Raw genomic sequence first — 20,283 nt, 5'->3', positions numbered from 1 at the left:
CATAAGCATGTCACCTCACAACTATCTAACGCATCGATGCACACAGTTACATGAAAGCAAAGATGGCTATGAAGGTGAATACCTAAAGTCTCAATCTAAAGGCACAGGGCCACACATCAACACACTAGCTTATACAAAGTGCACCTCACATATGGTACACTAATTCCTTACTCGATTTTTCCCTGCAGGAGCCATGTTTTTAACTAGTTTCAGTGCTCCTGTACTTCAATACATAAGGACAGCAGATGAGCCCAAAGTTGCTTTTCTACCTGCTTTCTGAAAAGACTCCACCGGACTGATTTTATTGAGGACTGTAAGTGCCTTGAAACAGATGAAATTATGATCAAATCAGCTTGTAAAATAAATATTCAGTCTTTATTTTTATAGTAGCTTGTATCAAGCCAGTATGCATATTAGGATGGCCCTGAACAAGTAGAGCACACCAAACTGACCCTTAATTTCTTCTGTATTGGCATGGAAGAGCTATGTGGCACTAGCAGTATGGTCACTTATATGTGCAGCGGTGGTCACTTAGTTTGGCACTGGTAGGAGGAGGAGGAGAATACTAACAGTGCAGACATACATATTACACCAAGACCAGCGCGTTAGAAGGGGAGACTGTAGCAAACTAGCAATGGTGTGTGAACTCTAACACTCGTGCCCCCTTGGTTGAAAGGGCATGGGCCTGACATTCTACAGGAGGATATTCAACATCTGTATGATGGTTTTCAAGCCAGAAAGCAGCACGGGAAGGTTGTACCAGTCATTCATATGCTGTTACACAAGGACATCTAGGTACTGAACAAACACGTTGTTTCACCTTGTGTGTGTGATCATGTCTCAACACACTCATATCTGAATCTCAGTTACTATGGTGCCGACATACATTGTGTTCTTTTTCAGTTTTGATTTAGAGTGTCAGGAGGTAATTTGCGACAGAAAGGTATCAGCAAGATTGAAAGGGAAGGTCTACAGGACTATAGTGAGACCAGCTATGTTATATGGGCTGGAGACAATGGCACTGACCCAGAAAGCAGGAGACAGAGCTGGAGGTGGCAGAGGTAAAGATGTTAAGATTTGCATTGGGGTGTGACGAGGATGGACAGGATTAGAAAAGGGGGACATTAGAGGGTCAGCTCAGGTGGGACGGTTGGAAGACAAAGTCAGAGAGGTGAGATTGCGTTGGTTTGGACATGTGCAGAGGAGAGATGAGGGGTAATACTGAGAGAAGGATACTAAGGATAGAGCTGCCAGGCAAGAGGAGAAGAGGAAAGCCTAAGAGAAGGTCTATGGATGTGGTGAGAGAGGACATGCAGGTAATGGGTTTGTAACAGAGCAAGATGGCAAGGACAGGAAAGAGATGGAAAAAGATGATCTGCTGTGGCAACCCCAAACGGGAGCAGCCAAAAGAAGAAGAAGATTAAGAGTACAGACAGCATCTCTGTTGTTAGTCATTAAGCACTAAAACATAAGTAACATGATAGATATAATTTGTCACATTTCTCTCACCTATCTATTTCTTTTCTCGGTACTCAAATGTGGTACTTGGTGCCATAGCCCACCTGCCAAGTTGTTTTGCCTGCCTAAGGTAAAGTCATCCCCGATGGAGGATTGCAGAATCGTGGGGTTAGAGCGATCCTTTCATTGGATTGTCTGGCCAGCACTGTTTTAGCTGTGGAATGGCCAAATGGGGGGAAGCAGCTTCATGGCTGAGGTCTCCAGAAACTCTAAACAAATCCAAATCATATTATGCGATATCATCTACTGTTAAATTCTGCTCCATACTTGTAATTTTTTTATTTTTATACTGAATTGAGGATTTGTTCTGTTCTGTGTATTGTATTGTATTGACCCCCTTCTTTTTGACACCCCACTGCACGCCCAACCTACCTGGAAAGGGGTCTCTCTTTGAACTACCTTTACCAAGGTTACCTCTTTTTTTTTTTGGGAGATTTTCCTTGTCGTCCTTAGAGAGTCCAAGGCTGGTGGGCTGTCAAGAGGCAGGGCCTCTGTTAAAGCCCATTGTGGCACTTCTTGTGTGATTTTGGGCTTTTCAAAAATAAATTGTATTGTATTGTATTGTAGTATTTTCTAATGCTGATCTCTTGCCTATCATGGCGCACTAGTGCTTCTGACAGTTGGGCAAGTTATTTCACTCAGCTATGCACTTTCAAAAATTAAAAATTAGAAGTGTTAGGGGAAGTTTGGCTTGGCGATTCAAGACATAAACTGGCTGCTGCACTGCAGTGTCCTCTATATCTACATCTGGCTAACAATAAAATGGTCAACGTGCAAAAGGACAGGTGGGTGCATGGTGTGGTCTCAAACAAATCATCCATGGTGCGTGCTGGAAAGTGAAAAATGTTGAGAGCATTTGGGGGACGAGGATACAGATGTCCACTCAGATTGCACCTTTGGTTTTGCATAGTTTCCACCACCAACTAGGCACACTATCTTTGGCTTTTTGCAAGCTAACAAATACAATGCTGACCTTGGGATACCAGAAAAAATATCTCTTTAGCTGAAAATTTATCGCTGGCAGTATTTATTACTTATTTACTCGGGCTGCACAAGTCTGTTGTTCAAAACAGTAACTGATAGAATAAGATAAGTGGGGGTCAATTATTTGGCAAACGTCTGAAATTGTCCAAAACCTGATACCAAAATTAGGAGAGGTAGACCTGTAATTCTTAAATTATACTGTACCTTATTCTTTTGTTTTCCAACAATCATTTTGTTCAACCTTTTATAGGATTGCTTGCATAGACTATGAAAAACACCTACTGCAAAATTTGAGACATGGCTTATTCTTTAGGGAAATCTGTTGGGGATGGTTTTAATTTTCACTGAGATATCTTGAATACAGTGCACTTAGACATTATTTGAAATTTCAAAAATCTCTTGTTCAGAAACAATGGTGAATTTGCAAACTTGCCTATCATAATTCAGTGCAACTACGAATTAGTTTACTGTGTCATTTTTACCTTGAGAAAGGTTACTTCAACTTGTGTATATATTTTTTATTTTACACATTCAACAAAGGCTCCTAATGGAAAAACAGAGTAATATCTGCAGTCGTGCAGAGAAGCAAGTGCACCTTGCTGTCTGACACGTGATGGGTTGACGTCAGATGTAGAGGGAATTGATATATTGCTATATAAGAAGGGTATGATGTTAGATGTGTATTTTTTTAACTCAATTCACTAATAGTAATACTCCTTATTATTCCATACAGTAGTAATAATATCACCGTCCCTTACTGTAACAGAATGCAGGGGTAGACCTCCTTATATGCTAACAGTCTGCCTCTGCCTGCACCCCATCCCGTGCTCGTCTTTGCTGACGCACAGCATTTTGCACAACCTCAGTTGCAGCAGCTCTGCTCCTTGAAATTGAAGCAGGCAGGTGACATGATCTTTCTGTCCATAAAAGTAAAAAATGCAAGCAAGTAAACTTATGTATGAAAGATGGCTTTGTGACACTTTATGCTGCAGTGACCAAACATGTACTCATGTTTGTCTGTTACACAAAAAAAACCAACGTCATGGCTGCATTATCTAAAGATTATAATGATTCAAAATGTAGTTGACACTGTAGCTTATTTGCAAAGTGCCACAAGGATCCCTCTGTCTATCATGTTCGGATGTAGCTAACAATTATTGCTTGAAACTTCAACACAGATTTTAAATCTCTATCGAGTACTTTTTGAAAAAAAATGATGAAGAAATTTGGAATTACAATTAGCCATAGAACGTTCACATACAACAACTAACAATAGCACAGGAATCTTTACATCACTTTAGTTGGCATCAGCCACATAAACTTGTAAGGTGGTATTTTAAAAACCTATGGTATGTATACTACTATTACCATTCTGTTATCCCTAGTTATTTTTTAAATATGACTCACGGTTACAAATAAAGTCACAAACATGAATTTTGATAGCAAACCCTTCAATTAAGTGCCTGTAAAATTTTAAGAGATGCTTTAACTTTCACATCAGCTAACCGCACCTGAATTTATGCCATACATACTTTTTTTTAATATTTATAGTTAAATGGCTCAATACAGCTATGCTCACCAACTTCTGTTTGTACACAGAGTCCATAATCACTATCTTCATTAAATTCTCATATGTGACCTGAACAATTCAGAACCACAAAGCACTATAGAGAGGTTGGTAAAGTCAGCTTGGAATTCTACTGGCACAGAGCTCCCTTCTGTTTAGGACATAGCTAACACATGCTGCCTCAAGAAGACAAATGGTATTAATAAAGAATGCACCCCTCCTGCTCTGTCACTTTTCTTTCTCCCTCCACTCTGTCAAATGAGGTAAGACCATTAGCACTTGCACCACGAGATTTGGGGACAGTTTTTACCCTTGGGTCATAAGGCAACTCAGCAGCCACTCACACTGACAAATTGCATGGGTTTTTCTTGTATCTGTCGTCAGATGTTTGTAGGTTTAAGTTTTTTTATTATTTTTATATAGCACATTTAAAACAACTAAAAGTTGACTAAAGTTTTTTACGTGTAGTAAAAGCTAATAGTAAGAAATAAAAGCACAAAGAATTACAAAATGTATGGATGTATTTATACTATATATATATCTTAATACATAATCGCCTGCCTCCTCACTCACGTCCATCCGAAGCCGAGATGCGCAGTCGCCTTCTGCGCAGCTGCCGAAAAACCTTACGAGACCGACATTCAACCCAACATCGCGGCAGGCGGTGGATTTATGGCCGCAAAAAAATTCAAAGAGAAAGGCGACTTCGATTAAAGCTCTTGAGGCCTGAAAGGCGATTTCGACTACAGCTTGAGGCCTGATTACGCATTCTGATTCAATTACGCATTCATTTTATACACCAATATCAAGGTTTGTGGTGCTTCTACTTATTACTAATCCATATTGTACTGGAACATTCATCATTCAATAATATACTATAGGCCTGGAAAATTCATCACTAACAGTACAAGCCTGTACAGTAATGAGTAAAAGCGGACTACAATCATTACAAAACAACTTCTTCGTTACTTATCATTTGTTCTTCATACACTGCTGACACAAACTCGTGCCCGTTACATCTTACGTTGTCGAAACGGACTCTTTGTCTAGTGTGTATATAGTATATATATATATGTGTGTGTGTGTGTGTGTGTGTATACCATGTATCTACTCACGGTATAAGTCGGGTCTTGAAACCTGATAAAGATCGACCATAACATCAGACCCCGACTTATACACCAGTTCAAAATACAACATTATTTACATTTTTTTTACATCTTCTTGCCTCCTCCAATCTCGCATCAGTTTCTCAGACAGCACTCGAATTTTTGTTGCAGCAGTGCACGTTACCAATTTGCTTTCTGCCTACTTCAACGACGTTTAATTTAAAACCAGCTTCATATTTTCTTCTGATCAATGCTCCATCATAGATAAGGGATGCTCTTACGATAAGGTGTATGAGGGTGTGACATACAAAAAAACAAAACAGTGCAGACGTCGCTTCAGAATAGTTCCTGTATCTCCATGGTGGATCACGTAGGCACAATAGAGACAGAGAGAGGGGTTAGGAGCACACGCTGATACAGCACATTGCCACACCCACATAGAAAAAAAAGACAGTGGGCTCCGTGGTTACTCTCTCAGGTGGGTGTTAGCATATCGATCGATAGATAGATAGATATGAAAGACACTATATGTAGATAGATAGATAGATAGATAGATAGATAGATAGATAGATAGACAATATATGATAGATAGATAGATAGATGATAGATAGATAGATAGATAGATAGATAGATAGATAGATAGATAGATAGATAGATAGATAGATAGATAGATAGATAGATAGATAGTTAGATAGATACTTTATTAATCCCAAGGGGAAATTCACATACTCCAGCAGCAGCATGCCAACAATAACTTTGTACAATGTTAATCTCTTGGACCAATTGCGTGAGTTTTCTGCATTCGACTTATACGATCAACATTATACAATACCAGAAATTGTACAGTAAAATCAAGTCCTAACTTATCCACAGGAGAACTTATCCATAAGTATATATGCTATATATACTGTATGTATACACACACGCACAATTATATATACATAAACATATGTACACCGACATACATAACTCGTACATACACGCACAAGAATAAAATGAACACGGTATAAATAATGTGAATAGAAAGATTTAAACACTCAAACACATAAGGTAAAAAGCAAGTGAATAAAAGTGCTTTTTAGTAAAAACGTAAAACTTTGAATTGTGGGTACCAACCTTATTGTGAGGGGCAGACTGTTCCAATGTTTAGGACCAGCCAACGAGAAAGGCATTATCGTCCATCAGCTTTAACTGTGCACGTGGGTCAGTAAGAAATAACTGATTTGAAGACCTCAGCTGCCAGGTTGACATATATGGATCAAGAAGATCATCTAAGTATGGTGGAGCTGACCCATGTAAGGCTTTAAACACAAACACTAAAATCTTAGAATTCACACTATAATTATTAACAGGGAACCAATGAAGAGAGGCCAGCACCGGAGTGATGTGATCCGTTTTTGTACTATACTGATGTTACTAGTAGGTGAGAGACATGCAACTAAGAACTTCATTGTGCTATGTACATACAAAAATAAGTTTGTACTTCAGTTTAAGCAACTGACACATGTGCAGAGACACTGCATCAACCACAAAATATCTGTAGACACAGGCGGTACAACACAATAATGTCCTTTGACACACAGAAAAAACCAGACAAGGTATTAAAAAAAAAAAAAAAAAAAAAAATTACAAAGTTAAAAGTGCACCAAAACCCCCTCCCTAAAATGAGTCCAGATTGACTAGAAATTGAGACCTCTGTACCATCAAGATAAGAAGCTTCAAAATGAGAGGCAGCCTTTCAATTCACGTTTTGTTAGCTAATAGCTAGAATGTTCCAGTATTCTGGAATACCATTTGTTCCAAATTTTATAAATAAAAAGACAAATATGCAATAAGTGATTGACTGCAGTGCTTTGGGGTGGGAGGTGGTATCTGATTGGCAGGGTATGTTGTTTCAGCCCCCAAGCCCAGGCCTTCCTTTTCACCTATTACATTCTTACAGTGTGAGGTTCCACAGTGCCAGAAAGTGGCAGTGTGGTGCGTGTGGTCATTTGTGTAAATAATTGTATATTATTAAGAATTTTACTCTGTTATGTGCTAGAAACAATAAATCTGAACCGTCCATATTATTACTTTATAATGAAAGCCTAGTGTCCACCTGCATGTCATTACTAAGATTGGCAATAAAAATCAACGCCCAATGTTACATCGGCTGCCTGTAGTATGTGGACTTGAACAAAAAATTTAAACAAATGTTAAACAATGTAAAAAGGCAGATAGTACGTGAGGCCACTGAGAAATAGAATGAAATCCACAAACCAATATGCCCTTTTTTATAGTGCTGGGTTGTTCTTATTTAGAATATGGTGGGGAGACAGAGAGAAAGACTGAGAATGGTGTTTTTGGAGAAAGTAAAAATAACTAATAACGGTTTCTTGTCGATAAATATTTATTCTCAGTTAGAGGATCTGTACAGAATTTTTTCAAAACCTGGCTGGATCTAATCATTATTATTTTAGAATAAGAGAACTAACTATTACCTGCATTTAATTCCCTTCTCCATTTTTTATTTACCTATATATTTATTTCTCCCTTTCTTTTATTTATTGTTGCCTTATTAAAAAGCCCTAAGCAACTCTCCTTTGGCTTAGCTCTCCTTCTCAGGGGTGGGGGTTTGGTATGTCTTCAATTTTGTTAGGTTATAAATTGATCTATTTGAATGGAATGATTACAATAAAAATTAATAAATAAAATAGAGAGAGAGAATGGTGTTTTTGGAGAAAGAAAAACAATAACTAATAACGGTTTCTTGTCGATAAATATTTATTCAAGTCCATTACAAGAGGAGGCAGTTATGATTCTCGACTTTGATACCAATACAGATTTGTGCTTGGTAGCAATTTTAAACTAACCTCGAATGATTTCTTAATCATTTTTTTAACTTTACAGAACACTAGGACAGATGCCGTCCCATGTAATATGGAATCTGTTCATCATCTCCACATACCCAAAACCTGCCCATGCCCCCCACTCTCCACCCCACGTTTCAGTTGCTTTGCATGGTCCATGAATTAATAACCCCATGAAAACCTGCCTACGGCCTAGTTTCAGGCATAAATAATCAACAGCAAATTATTAAGAAACAGGTTCATCCTGTTACATCACGATTGACAGGTGACAAGACCACTCTGAAAACAGGCATTCTGAAATAAATAGTGCTGGCATTAGGAGACACTGTGACGGATGGCCGGGGCTCATGCTTGGCCGGGACGCCCATGCAACATATGTACCAGGGGGACAAGGAAGGCAAACCCAGTATCTCCCCCTGGACACTAGATGGCAGCTTCCCTGGGTTGCAGTGGTGCCTCGGACTCCCCCAGGGCTTCATGGGGGGTTGGAGTTCTGTGCAGCCCTGTTGGGTTCCGCAGGCGCCGCCAGGGGGGTGCTGCAGCAGGAGCTGCTGGCCCCTTTTGGGCACTGGTTTCGCCACACCCAGGTACCCAAGAAAAGGAGCCAGAGTCGGGTGGAAGAGGACAAGGTTGCCTGGGGAGGAGTGGTGGTGCAAGAGAGAAAGGAATGTTGTGTTTGTCGTTTCAGTTTGTGCTTGGGAATGTGTTGTGGGCTGGGGGGTAGGGGAATACGGGGAAGACGTGCCCTCCAGCTGATGAAAATAAAAGTTTGTTTTATTTTCATACGTGCCTCCCGTGTCCAATCTGTGTCAGGTCAGGTGCTTGTATAGCGCCTTGTTACACCTCCCACTGTTAAATAAAAATATTCTTTAAAAATAATAAACATTTTGAAATAAAACTACTATAATTAAATGTAATGTATTTACATTATTGAAACTATATATAATGATGAAGTTATATTTCAGAGTAATTAGGTTACTTTTATTTAATTATGCATTATTGTCTCAATTTAATGACTCATTTATATATTTTGCTGCACTTCTGATTATTTCATAACTGCCTATTTATTTAATTTCATTTAGCACATATAATAGTCTATACACAGGTCAGATGAATTGTCAGTCAGTCAGTCATTATCTAACCAGCTCAGTGCTGAACAGGGTCGTAGGGGTCTGCTGGAGCCTATTCCAGCTAGCATACAGCGCAAGGCAGGAACAAACCCTAGACAGAGCGCCAAACCCTAGACAGTTCGCCAGGGCGAACGTAGGGTTACCAATTCACCTAACCTACATGTCTTTGGACTGCGTGAGGAAACCCACAGAGACATGGGGCAACATGCAAACTCCATGCAGGGAGGATTACCCGGGACACAAACCCTGGTCTCCTTAAATGTGAAGTAGCAGTGCTATCACTGTGCCACCGTGCTACCCTCAGATGAATTGGAATTGGTAACTTCTCCCTAGTGTGTGTGTGTGTGTGTTTCTGTGCTTTCCACCCTGCAATGGGACTGGCATGCTGTCTAGAAACTGTTCCTGCCTTACGGCCATTGACTGCTGGGATAGGCTCCAGCTGTCCCATAACCTTGTCCTGGATAAGCAGGTTGAGAAATTGGGTGGATGGCATTTCAGATAATGTCACAAGTGAATACATTTAAGTTGTCAAGGCTCATCTACATGAATGGGTAGCTTGTTCCAGATTCCGAACAAACATTTTATATAAACAACCATTTCCAAGATTCCATCTCGAGTAGACTTGCACTTAATTTCCCACCTGTGTCTTTGAGCACATCGATCAACAAGCTGACTGGTGTTCTAAAAACAAGCGCACCATCCACTATAGTAGTTACAACATGGTATTGATTGTTACTGATAGACAGAACAAGAATACCGAGGATATTGGTCCTTTGTTGTATGGATGATGTTTTTGTATAGAAACTGTGGCTTACAGTCAAACTTAAAATTACAGGGCTGGTAGTTCAACTCCTACTAATGGAAATTTGTAGGTCCTTGAGCAAGTCATTTAACCTTCCAGTGTTTCCAGAAATATTTAAAACAAGTGATCTGTAATTTCCTTTATATGAAAAGCATCAGTTCAATAAACAAATCAACAAATCAATTCATTTATGCAAAACATTACCAAAGTTTTAGAAAGTGTTCAATACAGCAAGGAGAAAGAAACTGTTTAAAAGTACAAATCTCTATTTTAACTTCTCACTCCACCATTACATGGCATGCTTGGACTAGAAGGTAATGTTTACCTGTGAAAACAGGGCTGAAGGAGGCTGGAGAGAAGGCACTTTGTGTTCGGGTCAGCCTGGGTTTCCTGGAGGAAAAGGAGAAACAAAAAAAAAGATATTTGATGATTTAATGCCAGTCAGGGGGACTTCAAACAAAAGAGCACAAAATAAGATTCACTTGTTATCAGCCGTCAGAGGGAGGAAATAATTCAGCCATTCATTCATAATGCCTACATTGCGCTTCACGGATATGGCCTTAACAATAAAATGATATAAGAAGAAAGTGTGGGGGGGGGGGGGAAGGACCGTTTACTGTATATAACTCGTTTGCTAGATGGAAATGTAAATCAAAAAACTGGATATTAAGGTGAATGTTAAATAAGTTAATTTTTTTTGTAAAAAAATGATGTAGCTCAAGAGTGCTTTACATGATGAAGAAAGAGAAAAAAGACAAAATAAATAAGAATTAAAATTAAGGGAACACGAATTAACAATAGAATAAAAGTAAGGTCCAATGGCCAGAGGAGGACAGAAAAAACTCCAGATGGCTGGAGAAAAAAAATAAAATCTGCAGGGGTTCCAAGGCCACGAGACCACCCAGCCCCCTCTAGGCATTCTACCTAACATCAGTGACCTCAATCAGTCCTCATGGTATTCAGGGTTCTTATGGAAGAATTTGACGATGACGGTCATGGGGACTTCTGGCCTTTAACCCATCAATGGAGGGATATCACGGTTCCTTGATCAGGTGGTGGTGGCGCAGATCGTAGATAGTACCCACAATCACACTCTCTCTCTCATGGACTCTTGCAAAACTATATGTAGCAGTTAGGATCATACAAAAAAAAAATTCCAATTCACTCTTACATTTCCCACAATGTTCCACAGACAACGGTCACTTGTGTCATAGGCTATGGTCCCAGCACTCCCCAATGCTACTGACTCTTCACAAACAGCTATGGAGTAACAAGAAAACTACTCTACAATTAGAACATAAGAAATTCGACAAATGAGCGAAGTCCATTCAGTCCATCAGTCTCGCTTGTTTGACTAAAAGCACAGCTGTCCCACAATCTCGTCTAGATCCTTCTTAATGGTTGACAAGGCTTCTGCTTCAACTTCAGGATTTGGTAGTTTGTTCTCGATTCCCACAACTCTTTGCATAAACAAGTGCTTCCTGGCTTCAGTCCTATATGCACTTCTCTTTCATTTACACTTGTGTATTTGAGTACATGATTCACTATTAAGTTGAAAGAATTCTGCTGGATCTACTTTATCAACACCTTTGAAAATTGTGAAGACCTGGAGTAGGTCCACATGCAGTCTCCTCTGCTCAAGACTAAACAGGTTTAATTCTCAGAGTCTATCCGAGTAGAACATGTCCTTAAGTCCAGGGATGCACCTGGTCGCTCCTCCCTGCACAGCCTCAAGTGCTGCTATGTCTTTTTTGTAGTGTGATGACTAGTACAGTTTGAGCATAATGCTCCTTAATTTTGTACTTAACAGTCTTTATGATAACACCCAACATTTTATTTGCCTTTTTAATTGCTTCTACACATTGCTCAGATGATGAAAATGTGTCATAATAAACCCCTAAATCCTTTTCAGAGGTTGCCTCCCATAGGACAGTTTTTCCAATCTTTTGACATTCCTTTTGGTCACATATAACACTTTGCCCTTTTCTACATTAAACCGTATTTTCTGAGTCTTCATCCAATTTTGAAGATTGTCCAAGACTTTAAATCGTTTTTCCCTGCCTAATACAATTGCCACAATCATCAGGACCATGATGCAACTTGTTCTTCCAGATAGGTACATGAGAATGTACAGAGTGCAAACCCAAAATCTGCATTGCTACCTATTCTTGTGTTACCAGTGCAGCATTATGATGCAGTGATAATTTAGAAAAATTAAAAGACAGCTTCCAGAATCCATGATGACACTCATACTTGTCACTTCTCCATTGGTCTATTAGTAGGATCTCAATTGGAAAAATTGGAGGTATATTTATTACCTAGAATCACCAGATTGCACTGTGAAGCCGACTCCTCAGTATTACAGCATAATTTATTCTACTTTGTAGATAAAAAAATCAGTCCTGTTTGAAATGGCATTTGGCCATTATATTGTATTCGGAGATACAGCAACACCTGCTTAATGAGGTGCTTTGCTTTTTTACTATTGAGAAAACGCAGCCGATCTTTCATTTACTTTTCGTGCTAATTGGGCAGCAACGGAAATGAACACTGCCTTAACAGTAACCACCAAATGAGTACTGACCGGGGTACTTGATGAAGTGGGAAGACATAATGCCATAAATGGTATCCCTAGCTTGTGAACGCAGTATCCCCCCCATCAATATGGTAACCACAACTACAATTTATTGCCTTACTCTCCCTTCTCCTATAGATATTAAGCCAGTAACGGTCAATTTTACACTTCTCATAATTCACAGTGTCATCTACTTGGCTCCAATCGAAATCAGGGCAACGATGGTCAGAACTGCACTTCACACAATCTCTGGCATTACGATATTTTTTTAAGGGCTAGTTTATACTTCACGCTCAGAATACATAAGCACACACATCGTGGCTGCCACGCGTTCCCAACATTCGTTTGACGCGTCCTCTGAGCAGATCCTCAGAAATTAACGCAACGTGTGCACGAGTTGCAGTACCAGCAAAAAGTTGGGGGGTGCAGTGTGGTAAAAGTTAGAATGTGACGTCAGAGTCTCTGGTTACTATCTACATGTGACAGAAAGCCTCTATGCGGATCCTACGGGATCAATGTGCGCGCTTCGATGTTTGATGAATGGTTCAATGTGGTGAAGCAAAATGCCGATATACAGATGCATCCATGGCGCTTTTATATTCAAGTGTCACATATTCCTGATCGTAATGACACGATACGTTTTAAAAGTCTCACATACCATCTTTTGTGCCGTCTTTTTTTCTGGGGCTTCCTCCTGACCCGACAGCAGCGGCAAACAGCAATAGATCACCACACAGAACACATTAAATGTATAATATTCCAACTCTCTGCATATTTTGAATCCTTACATTTATATTTGATATCACTTTCATGATGAAATGCATTAAAGTATGTATGTTACATATAAATCGTTAATTTCGTTTAAATAATGAATACTGTTAATAATTACACACATGGGGGTGACACGGTGGCAGAGCGGTAGCACTGCTGCCTCGCTGGTATTCCCTGCCTGGAGTTTACATGTCTGCGGTGGGTTGGCACCCTGCCCAGGATTGGTTCCTGCCTTGTGCCCTGTGTTGGCTGGGATTGGCTCCAGCAGACCCCCGTGACCCTGTGTTCGGATTCAGCAGGTTGGAAAATGGATGGATGGATGGAGTTTACATGTTTTCCTGCTGGGTTTCCATAGTGTGCTCCAGTTTCCTTCCAAAGATATGCAGATTTGGTGACGCTAAAATGACGCCAGCGTGTATGTGTGTGCTTGTATTCACCTTGCGATGAGCTGATGCCCTATCCAGGGATTGTTTCTGCCTTGTGCCCATTGCCTGCTGGAATGGACACATCCCTGAATCGATGGATTTAATCATTAAACATCATTTTCAGAGATATTGTGGTAAGGTGTCATTGGAATTTAATGGGTGTTCCAGGCAATTCACAACACCGTGATGATATCTCACACTGCCACTTGGTGGATTCCTCCAGATTTACATAAAGTACACGCACAAGTATAAACAGTAAAACACTTGTGTAGCGGGAGCGTCTGTTGGAGCATGTGTCGCATCACGTGAAGTATAAACCTGGCCTAACAGTGCCTGCAACAGCCTTTATTCCCACAATCCACCATGTCACTGCCCGAAATGGAGAAATGACAGTAATATACAAATTAGAGAGCAGCAATGATCATCAGAAGTACGGCTTCCAAAATTTCTTCTAACTCTGTCAGGGTACAGGTCCCATCATCCTTTATGTCTGTGGATAGACCAATGAAAGCCACTGCTTCAACACCCACAAATTATTCCAAACACTTGTTAAATTCAAAGCAAATGAAGCAAAACAAGGCTAAGCTCTGACATGCTGAGTCTTAACTAACGGTATTTAAACAAGCTAAACTCAAACATGAGCTCCCACAATTCAGATTGCTCTTCTGCCTTTCATGTGCCTTGCTGCCAAGTCAAGCCCACACATTGTGTGTGTTGTAAGTGACAATTTGTCAACAAATTCATATTCATCTATGCAGATTCACCTAGGAATGGCTCCGCTTCTCGGCCCTGTCCTTTGGTCTGTGTGGACTATTTTAAAGCCATGGACCTTGCTTGGCCTGCCAAAGCCGATAGGTAAAAAAAAGAAAAAACAACCCACACACAAAAGAATCAATCTGGATTTTTGTCAGACGACTAAACACAAGAAGATGGCAGGTGTGACATTTACATGTTCAATGATCCAAACTGCAACTCTCGCAAACGCAACAATAGCTTATCTTGTACTGCAGAGTTGAACAATTACTTTGCTCTAAATAATAAAAAAAAGAAAACTGCTAAACCTCAATAGGCGGATTATAATCAATATTACAAGACAGTCTGTGGCAGAGATAACAATCGAGCAGAAGTGTACTTTATATTAATTAGCACACTAAGCCGCCACTGCTTACTTAGCATGGCCCAACCCGTAGAGATGAGCCTGTCTATGATATCTCAGATTTATTCCCATCTCAGTAAGGAAGCTGCAGCTGCGACTGGGCCTCACATATTTGGCTATCTGCAGCTCCACCCCCTCATCTCAACAAGGGCAGAAAAACATCAAATCAAAATCATCCTTGGGACTGGACGGGTGCGGCGTGGAGTCAAACGCGGATCACTGAGCACATCCTCTCAACATTGTAGCGTGCCAAGACACGCACACCACTGAGTGCTCCTGTCAGGCCTGTCAGCTCTCATCAGATGGCATGTCACTTATAGTAATGGGAGGTGGGGTGTGGAGGAATAGGGGCAGACGAGACCTCCCACGGGTACATATCTACCAGGCAGACTGGTGCACAGCGGCAAATGCACGTTACCCCAGGAGGACTTGCATGTTGAGCGGTAGCCACATTCCTGACTGCTTTTTACAGATGATAGATACACCCATGGAGGAGAAAAAAAAAAAAAGCTTTGGTGATCGCCTCCAGGCCCTGCTGCATTGCTTTCAGAGCTGCCACACAGTTACGCTGAAACCATTTGATTTACTTGACAAGAGTTCAAACTAGGCGCCTGACTATACACTTCCCAAAATGCACTTGGTTTTTTTTTTTTTTTGCAGTGCTGCATGCTGTTTTCTTCGGTACACAGGAGAGCACAGCTTATTCAAGCAATCCCCTCTATATGTACTTGAGCAGAAGAATTCAAGATACAGCTAAGAGAACTGATGTCATCCCAATGTTCTGCACTGTCTTGAGTGTTTCAGAAGTTACAAGGAAGAGGCCATTTTCAATTTAAGTTTCATCTCGGATGAATACTTCAGTGCACCATAATGAAGTGGGCTGGCCTAAAGGCCGTGTGACATTCGGCCCGTGATCGCCTAATGTTAACATATACTCATTCCAACTAGCCTAAGACATGTTCCAAGAAAATCAAACAGATTTGAGTTTGTCTTTAGTTCAGGGTTTCTTAAACATTTTTTTTTTCTCGCAACCTAATCTTACCCTTTTTAGTGTCTTTGAGACCCAATCCACGATGACTTTCAGATCTTTGGGGTCCCCTTAGAGAATTGCCACCAAAAGTCAGATGATGTGGGTTCCTCCTTGAGGAGTCAGCAGTGTTGATTGGTTAAGCAACCTGTCATAACCCATCGTGAGAGACTGCAAACTGCACGCCGCCCATTAAATACAATGGTGAGTCTCAACACAACAGCGGCAACCCGTGACCCAGTTGTCGTGTCAGGCTTGGTGTAAATGAGTGCTGACAACCAATGGCAAGTTCAATGCATATAATGCAGCAATGAGGAATAAGAAACGCAGTTCACATCACAAAGAGAAGAGAATCTCATCGGTCTGATGTCTCAAGTTTTACATACTAAAACAGAATTTAAAAAATGAAAAAAGTGGGGCAAATATTGCAGTTGGCCTCACTGTAACCCTTTGTACAGCGTCAACTCTGTCAGGGAGCACACTATTGGCTGTCACAACCTGAAAAGTCAGCACTCAAGTTGTCAAAGTAGACATAGGCAGCGATTTTCAGCGGTTTAAATTGGCATGGTCTGGCTGACGAGATCAGCGACTGCGAGCAGCAAGTCTGACATACACAACGAATACAAGTCGCATTATGTGACATTGGCTAGCACTTAACAAGCAGCTTTTCAATTTAGCCATTGCCTAAACCAAAGTCCCCACACCTCATGTTTGCAACTAATAAATTACCAGTTCACCCTCCCATACCCTTTATGGGCAATGTGATAATGGCATACTGAGTAAGGAGAATGAAACCTAAAAGATCCACGTTAAAATTCAAAATCTGACAGAGACTGATTTACCTCATCTTATTGGCTCCAAAAGTGAGGTGAGGTCTGCTGAAACGTGTGTAGGTTCCCAGGCAAAACCAAATCCAATTAGATACTAAGTTTCCTACAAGTAGATTGGATGTGGCTAAAGTCCTTGCAGCTAGTTTAGGTGTGGCCAACGAATGAATAGATAGATAGATAGATAGATAGATAGATAGATAGATAGATAGATAGATAGATAGATAGATAGATAGATAGATAGATAGATAGATAGATAGATAGATAGATAGATAGATAGATAGATAGATAGATGTGAAAGGCACTATATGATAGATAGATAGATAGATAGATAGATAGATAGATAGATAGATAGATAGATAGATAGATAGATGTGAAAGGCACTATATGATAGATAGATAGATAGATAGATAGATAGATAGATAGATAGATAGATAGATAGATAGATAGATGTGAAAGGCACTATATGATTGATAGATAGATAGATAGATAGATAGATAGATAGATAGATAGATAGATAGATAGATAGATGTGAAAGGAACTATATGATAGATAGATAGATAGATAGATAGATAGATAGATAGATAGATAGATAGATAGATAGATAGATAGATAGATAGATAGATGTGAAAGGCACTATATGATTGATAGATAGATAGTGTGGTGGATTGCCGGCTTTCGATTCCGGTTCTCACCCCCAGGCCGCCAGGAGGAGCTCTCCCAACAGCGTGAACGTTCCCCGAGTTCTAGCAGGGCCTCATGGACTATGTAGTTTTTATACGCAGCCCTGCTGGATACCTTGGGGGCCACCAGGAGTCGCTGTAGGGGAACTCGGAGGCTCTTATGTGCCCTATAACCCGGGAGTACGTCATGGTCACGTGACAAGAAGATACGATGTGCTCCCGGGTTGAAGAAAAGGACTGTTTACCCTGACCTGGAAGGGATAAGGAATTGTGGACGGATTGGACAGGAACACCTCCGGGTCAGGGTGTATAAAAGGACGATGGGAAATCCCAGACGTTGAGCTGAGCTGGGTGGAAGGGTGGCAACGTGTCTGGGAGTGGAGGATTAGTTATTGTTTGTTGATTTATTGATTTATTATTGAGTATTGTGGAGAGGAGGGTGCTTTGTGCACTTTATTATTAAAATAAATATTCATATTAGGACTTTTACCTGGTGTCTGACGTCTAGTCTGAGGGTTCAAGGGGTCACGGAGACCTCTATCTATCACAATAGATAGATAGATAGATAGATAGATAGATAGATAGATAGATAGATAGATAGATAGATAGATAGATAGATAGATAGATAGATAGGCATGAAAGGCACTATATAATAGATAGATAGATAGATAGATAGATAGATAGATAGATAGATAGATAGATAGATAGATAGATAGATAGATAGATAGATAGATAGATAGATACTTTATTAATCCCAAGGGGAAATTCACAAAGAAAATACTTGAATAGACGAGCCTCGGCGTGTAAAAATCCATTTCCAAGTAGTAAAAAAGTGTAAAAGGTGTCCAGGGAACTAGTCCACATAAAAGAAAGTGGTAGGAGTTAACAATGAAATACAGAAAAATACAGAAAAAAGGTAAAAAGATAGTCATACACGGAGCTGCTGGAAAGGCTGCCACATGCGGTGGCACCTGAGCCATCAATGAATGTCCTGGTTCATTCTTTGCCCAAAGTCTACTAACCTATGAAGTTCCCAGGTTAGCCACTGTTGTGGCTGGGACAGGTATGGAAGCCTAATGTCCAATGTCTTTGAAGGCAGGAAGGTCCCTTACAGCACAAAGTGTTATGAAGTCAAGAAGACCCCCAGCTCAAGCAAGTTGCTATGCCTAAAGCATTTGAAGATCAGCTAAGGCAGGGGTGTCCAAACTATGGCTCGTGGTCCATTTTTAATTGGCCTGCAGCAAATTCTAAAAATATAATGAAATATGGCCCACACACGAAACTTGTTTTTACCTGTATTATACTTCTTAGGTTTAACACAAGGCGGAGCTACTGTCTTGATCAAGGCAGCGTCTTCGCAAACAAGCGCAACCAAAGAACAATTTTGCTACGGGTGACCAAAAATGGCAGAACCAAAGAAACACACAATAGCAAGTAAGTACAGAATATTTCCGACACGGTGGGAAAATTAATAACTCTTCCTAGAAGTCAAGGGCAAGTGTGTCTGTTTGATTTGCAATGAAACTATTGCAGTGATGAAAGAGTATAATGTGTGTCGACACTACGAAACCAAACATCCGACCTGCACGTCCTACACTGGTGACGAGCGAGAACAGAAAGTTAAGCAAAATGGCAGCTAGCTCAACAACAGTATTTTTTCCATGCTGACAACACACAAGAAAATACCACATTAGCCAGTTACGAGGTCGTGCAACTCCCTGCCCGTCAAAGGAAACCTTTCTCAGATGGTGACTTCATAAAACAGTACCTAACTAAAGTCGCAGGAATAATGTGCCCGGAGAAAATGCAGGAATTCAACAACGTTCGCTTGTCCAGAAATGCAGTTGTGTGGCGAATTGAAGATTTGTCAGCTAACTTAAAATATCAAGTGTTAGATTTTTACTCAATTGCATGTGAGGAGAGCACTTTGTAATACAATAAATGAAAACCCATTAATGGAGAGCTGTGATGCGTTTTTTTCTTTAAGCATATTCAATTATGAAGCATAATTTACCTATATTTGATTGATTTTCCTAGCTTAATACACAGGAGGTGAGGCAATATACCCCACCTCTAGTGGGTGGCCCAGCCCTTCGTATATTTCTCTGTATGTGGCCCCCAATGAAAAAAGTTTGGACACCCCTGAGCTAAGGTGTGACCCAGGATGACCCTCTTTCACTGAGTATCCAAAATCTATGTTGCCAGGTCAGTCACCAATTTTCTGAGCGTGTTATGCCATATCCTACATGACATGTCCCAATTCCTAAAACCTTTGAAGACAGAAAAGTCACACTTGCAATGGCTCAAACCAGTTCCAGTTTGGTCCAGTAAGGTCCTGGTGTACTGGGTGCTCACAATCTATGTCAGTGGTTCCCAACCTTTTTTTGGCCATGCCTCACCTAGGCCTCTCTAAAATCATGATGTCCCCCACTATAACATATACAAGTCAAGTTGGGGAGCATGCGAGCATGCACTGGTACAGTGTGTTGCCGCACCCACTACAGAACGAAACAACTCAGGATCCTGGTTGGCAACACCCCAGGCAGACACGCGGTCCAATCCCACCCTCTGGAAATGACCCTCTATCTGCTGCAGCCAGGTGTTACGTGGGCAACCCCTTGGCCTGGTCCAGCCACTTGGGTCCCCAACAATGAGGATCTTATGAGCTGGATCACCCTCAGGGAAACGTGCCACATGACCGTAGTGCCGTAACTGATGCTCCCTCACAATGCAGGTAATGTGCCTCACTCGGGACTTCATGAGCAACCACTCATTTGACACAAAGTCAAACCAACGGTACCCAAGGATTTTCCGAAGAGACACATTACCAAAAGGAGTCCAGTCTTCGTCTCAGGTCACTGGA

General features: G+C 40.7%; 1 protein-coding gene across 3 annotated transcripts in view; it reads right to left on the bottom strand.

Moving 5' to 3' along the window:
- The window catches only part of socs7 (suppressor of cytokine signaling 7), a 106,760-nt gene that overhangs the window by 42,079 nt on the left and 44,398 nt on the right, over positions 1-20,283 (bottom strand). For all 3 annotated transcript variants that reach the window (XM_028819996.2, XM_028819997.2, XM_028819995.2), the window contains exon 2: positions 10,282-10,346. In XM_028819996.2, the coding sequence (XP_028675829.2) occupies positions 10,282-10,346 (65 nt within the window). The remainder of the gene's footprint in view (positions 1-10,281; positions 10,347-20,283) is intronic.

Source organism: Erpetoichthys calabaricus, chromosome 14, assembly GCF_900747795.2.
Source record: "Erpetoichthys calabaricus chromosome 14, fErpCal1.3, whole genome shotgun sequence".
Lineage (NCBI taxonomy): Eukaryota > Metazoa > Chordata > Cladistia > Polypteriformes > Polypteridae > Erpetoichthys > Erpetoichthys calabaricus.
This window is presented reverse-complemented; position numbering and strand designations above follow the sequence as displayed.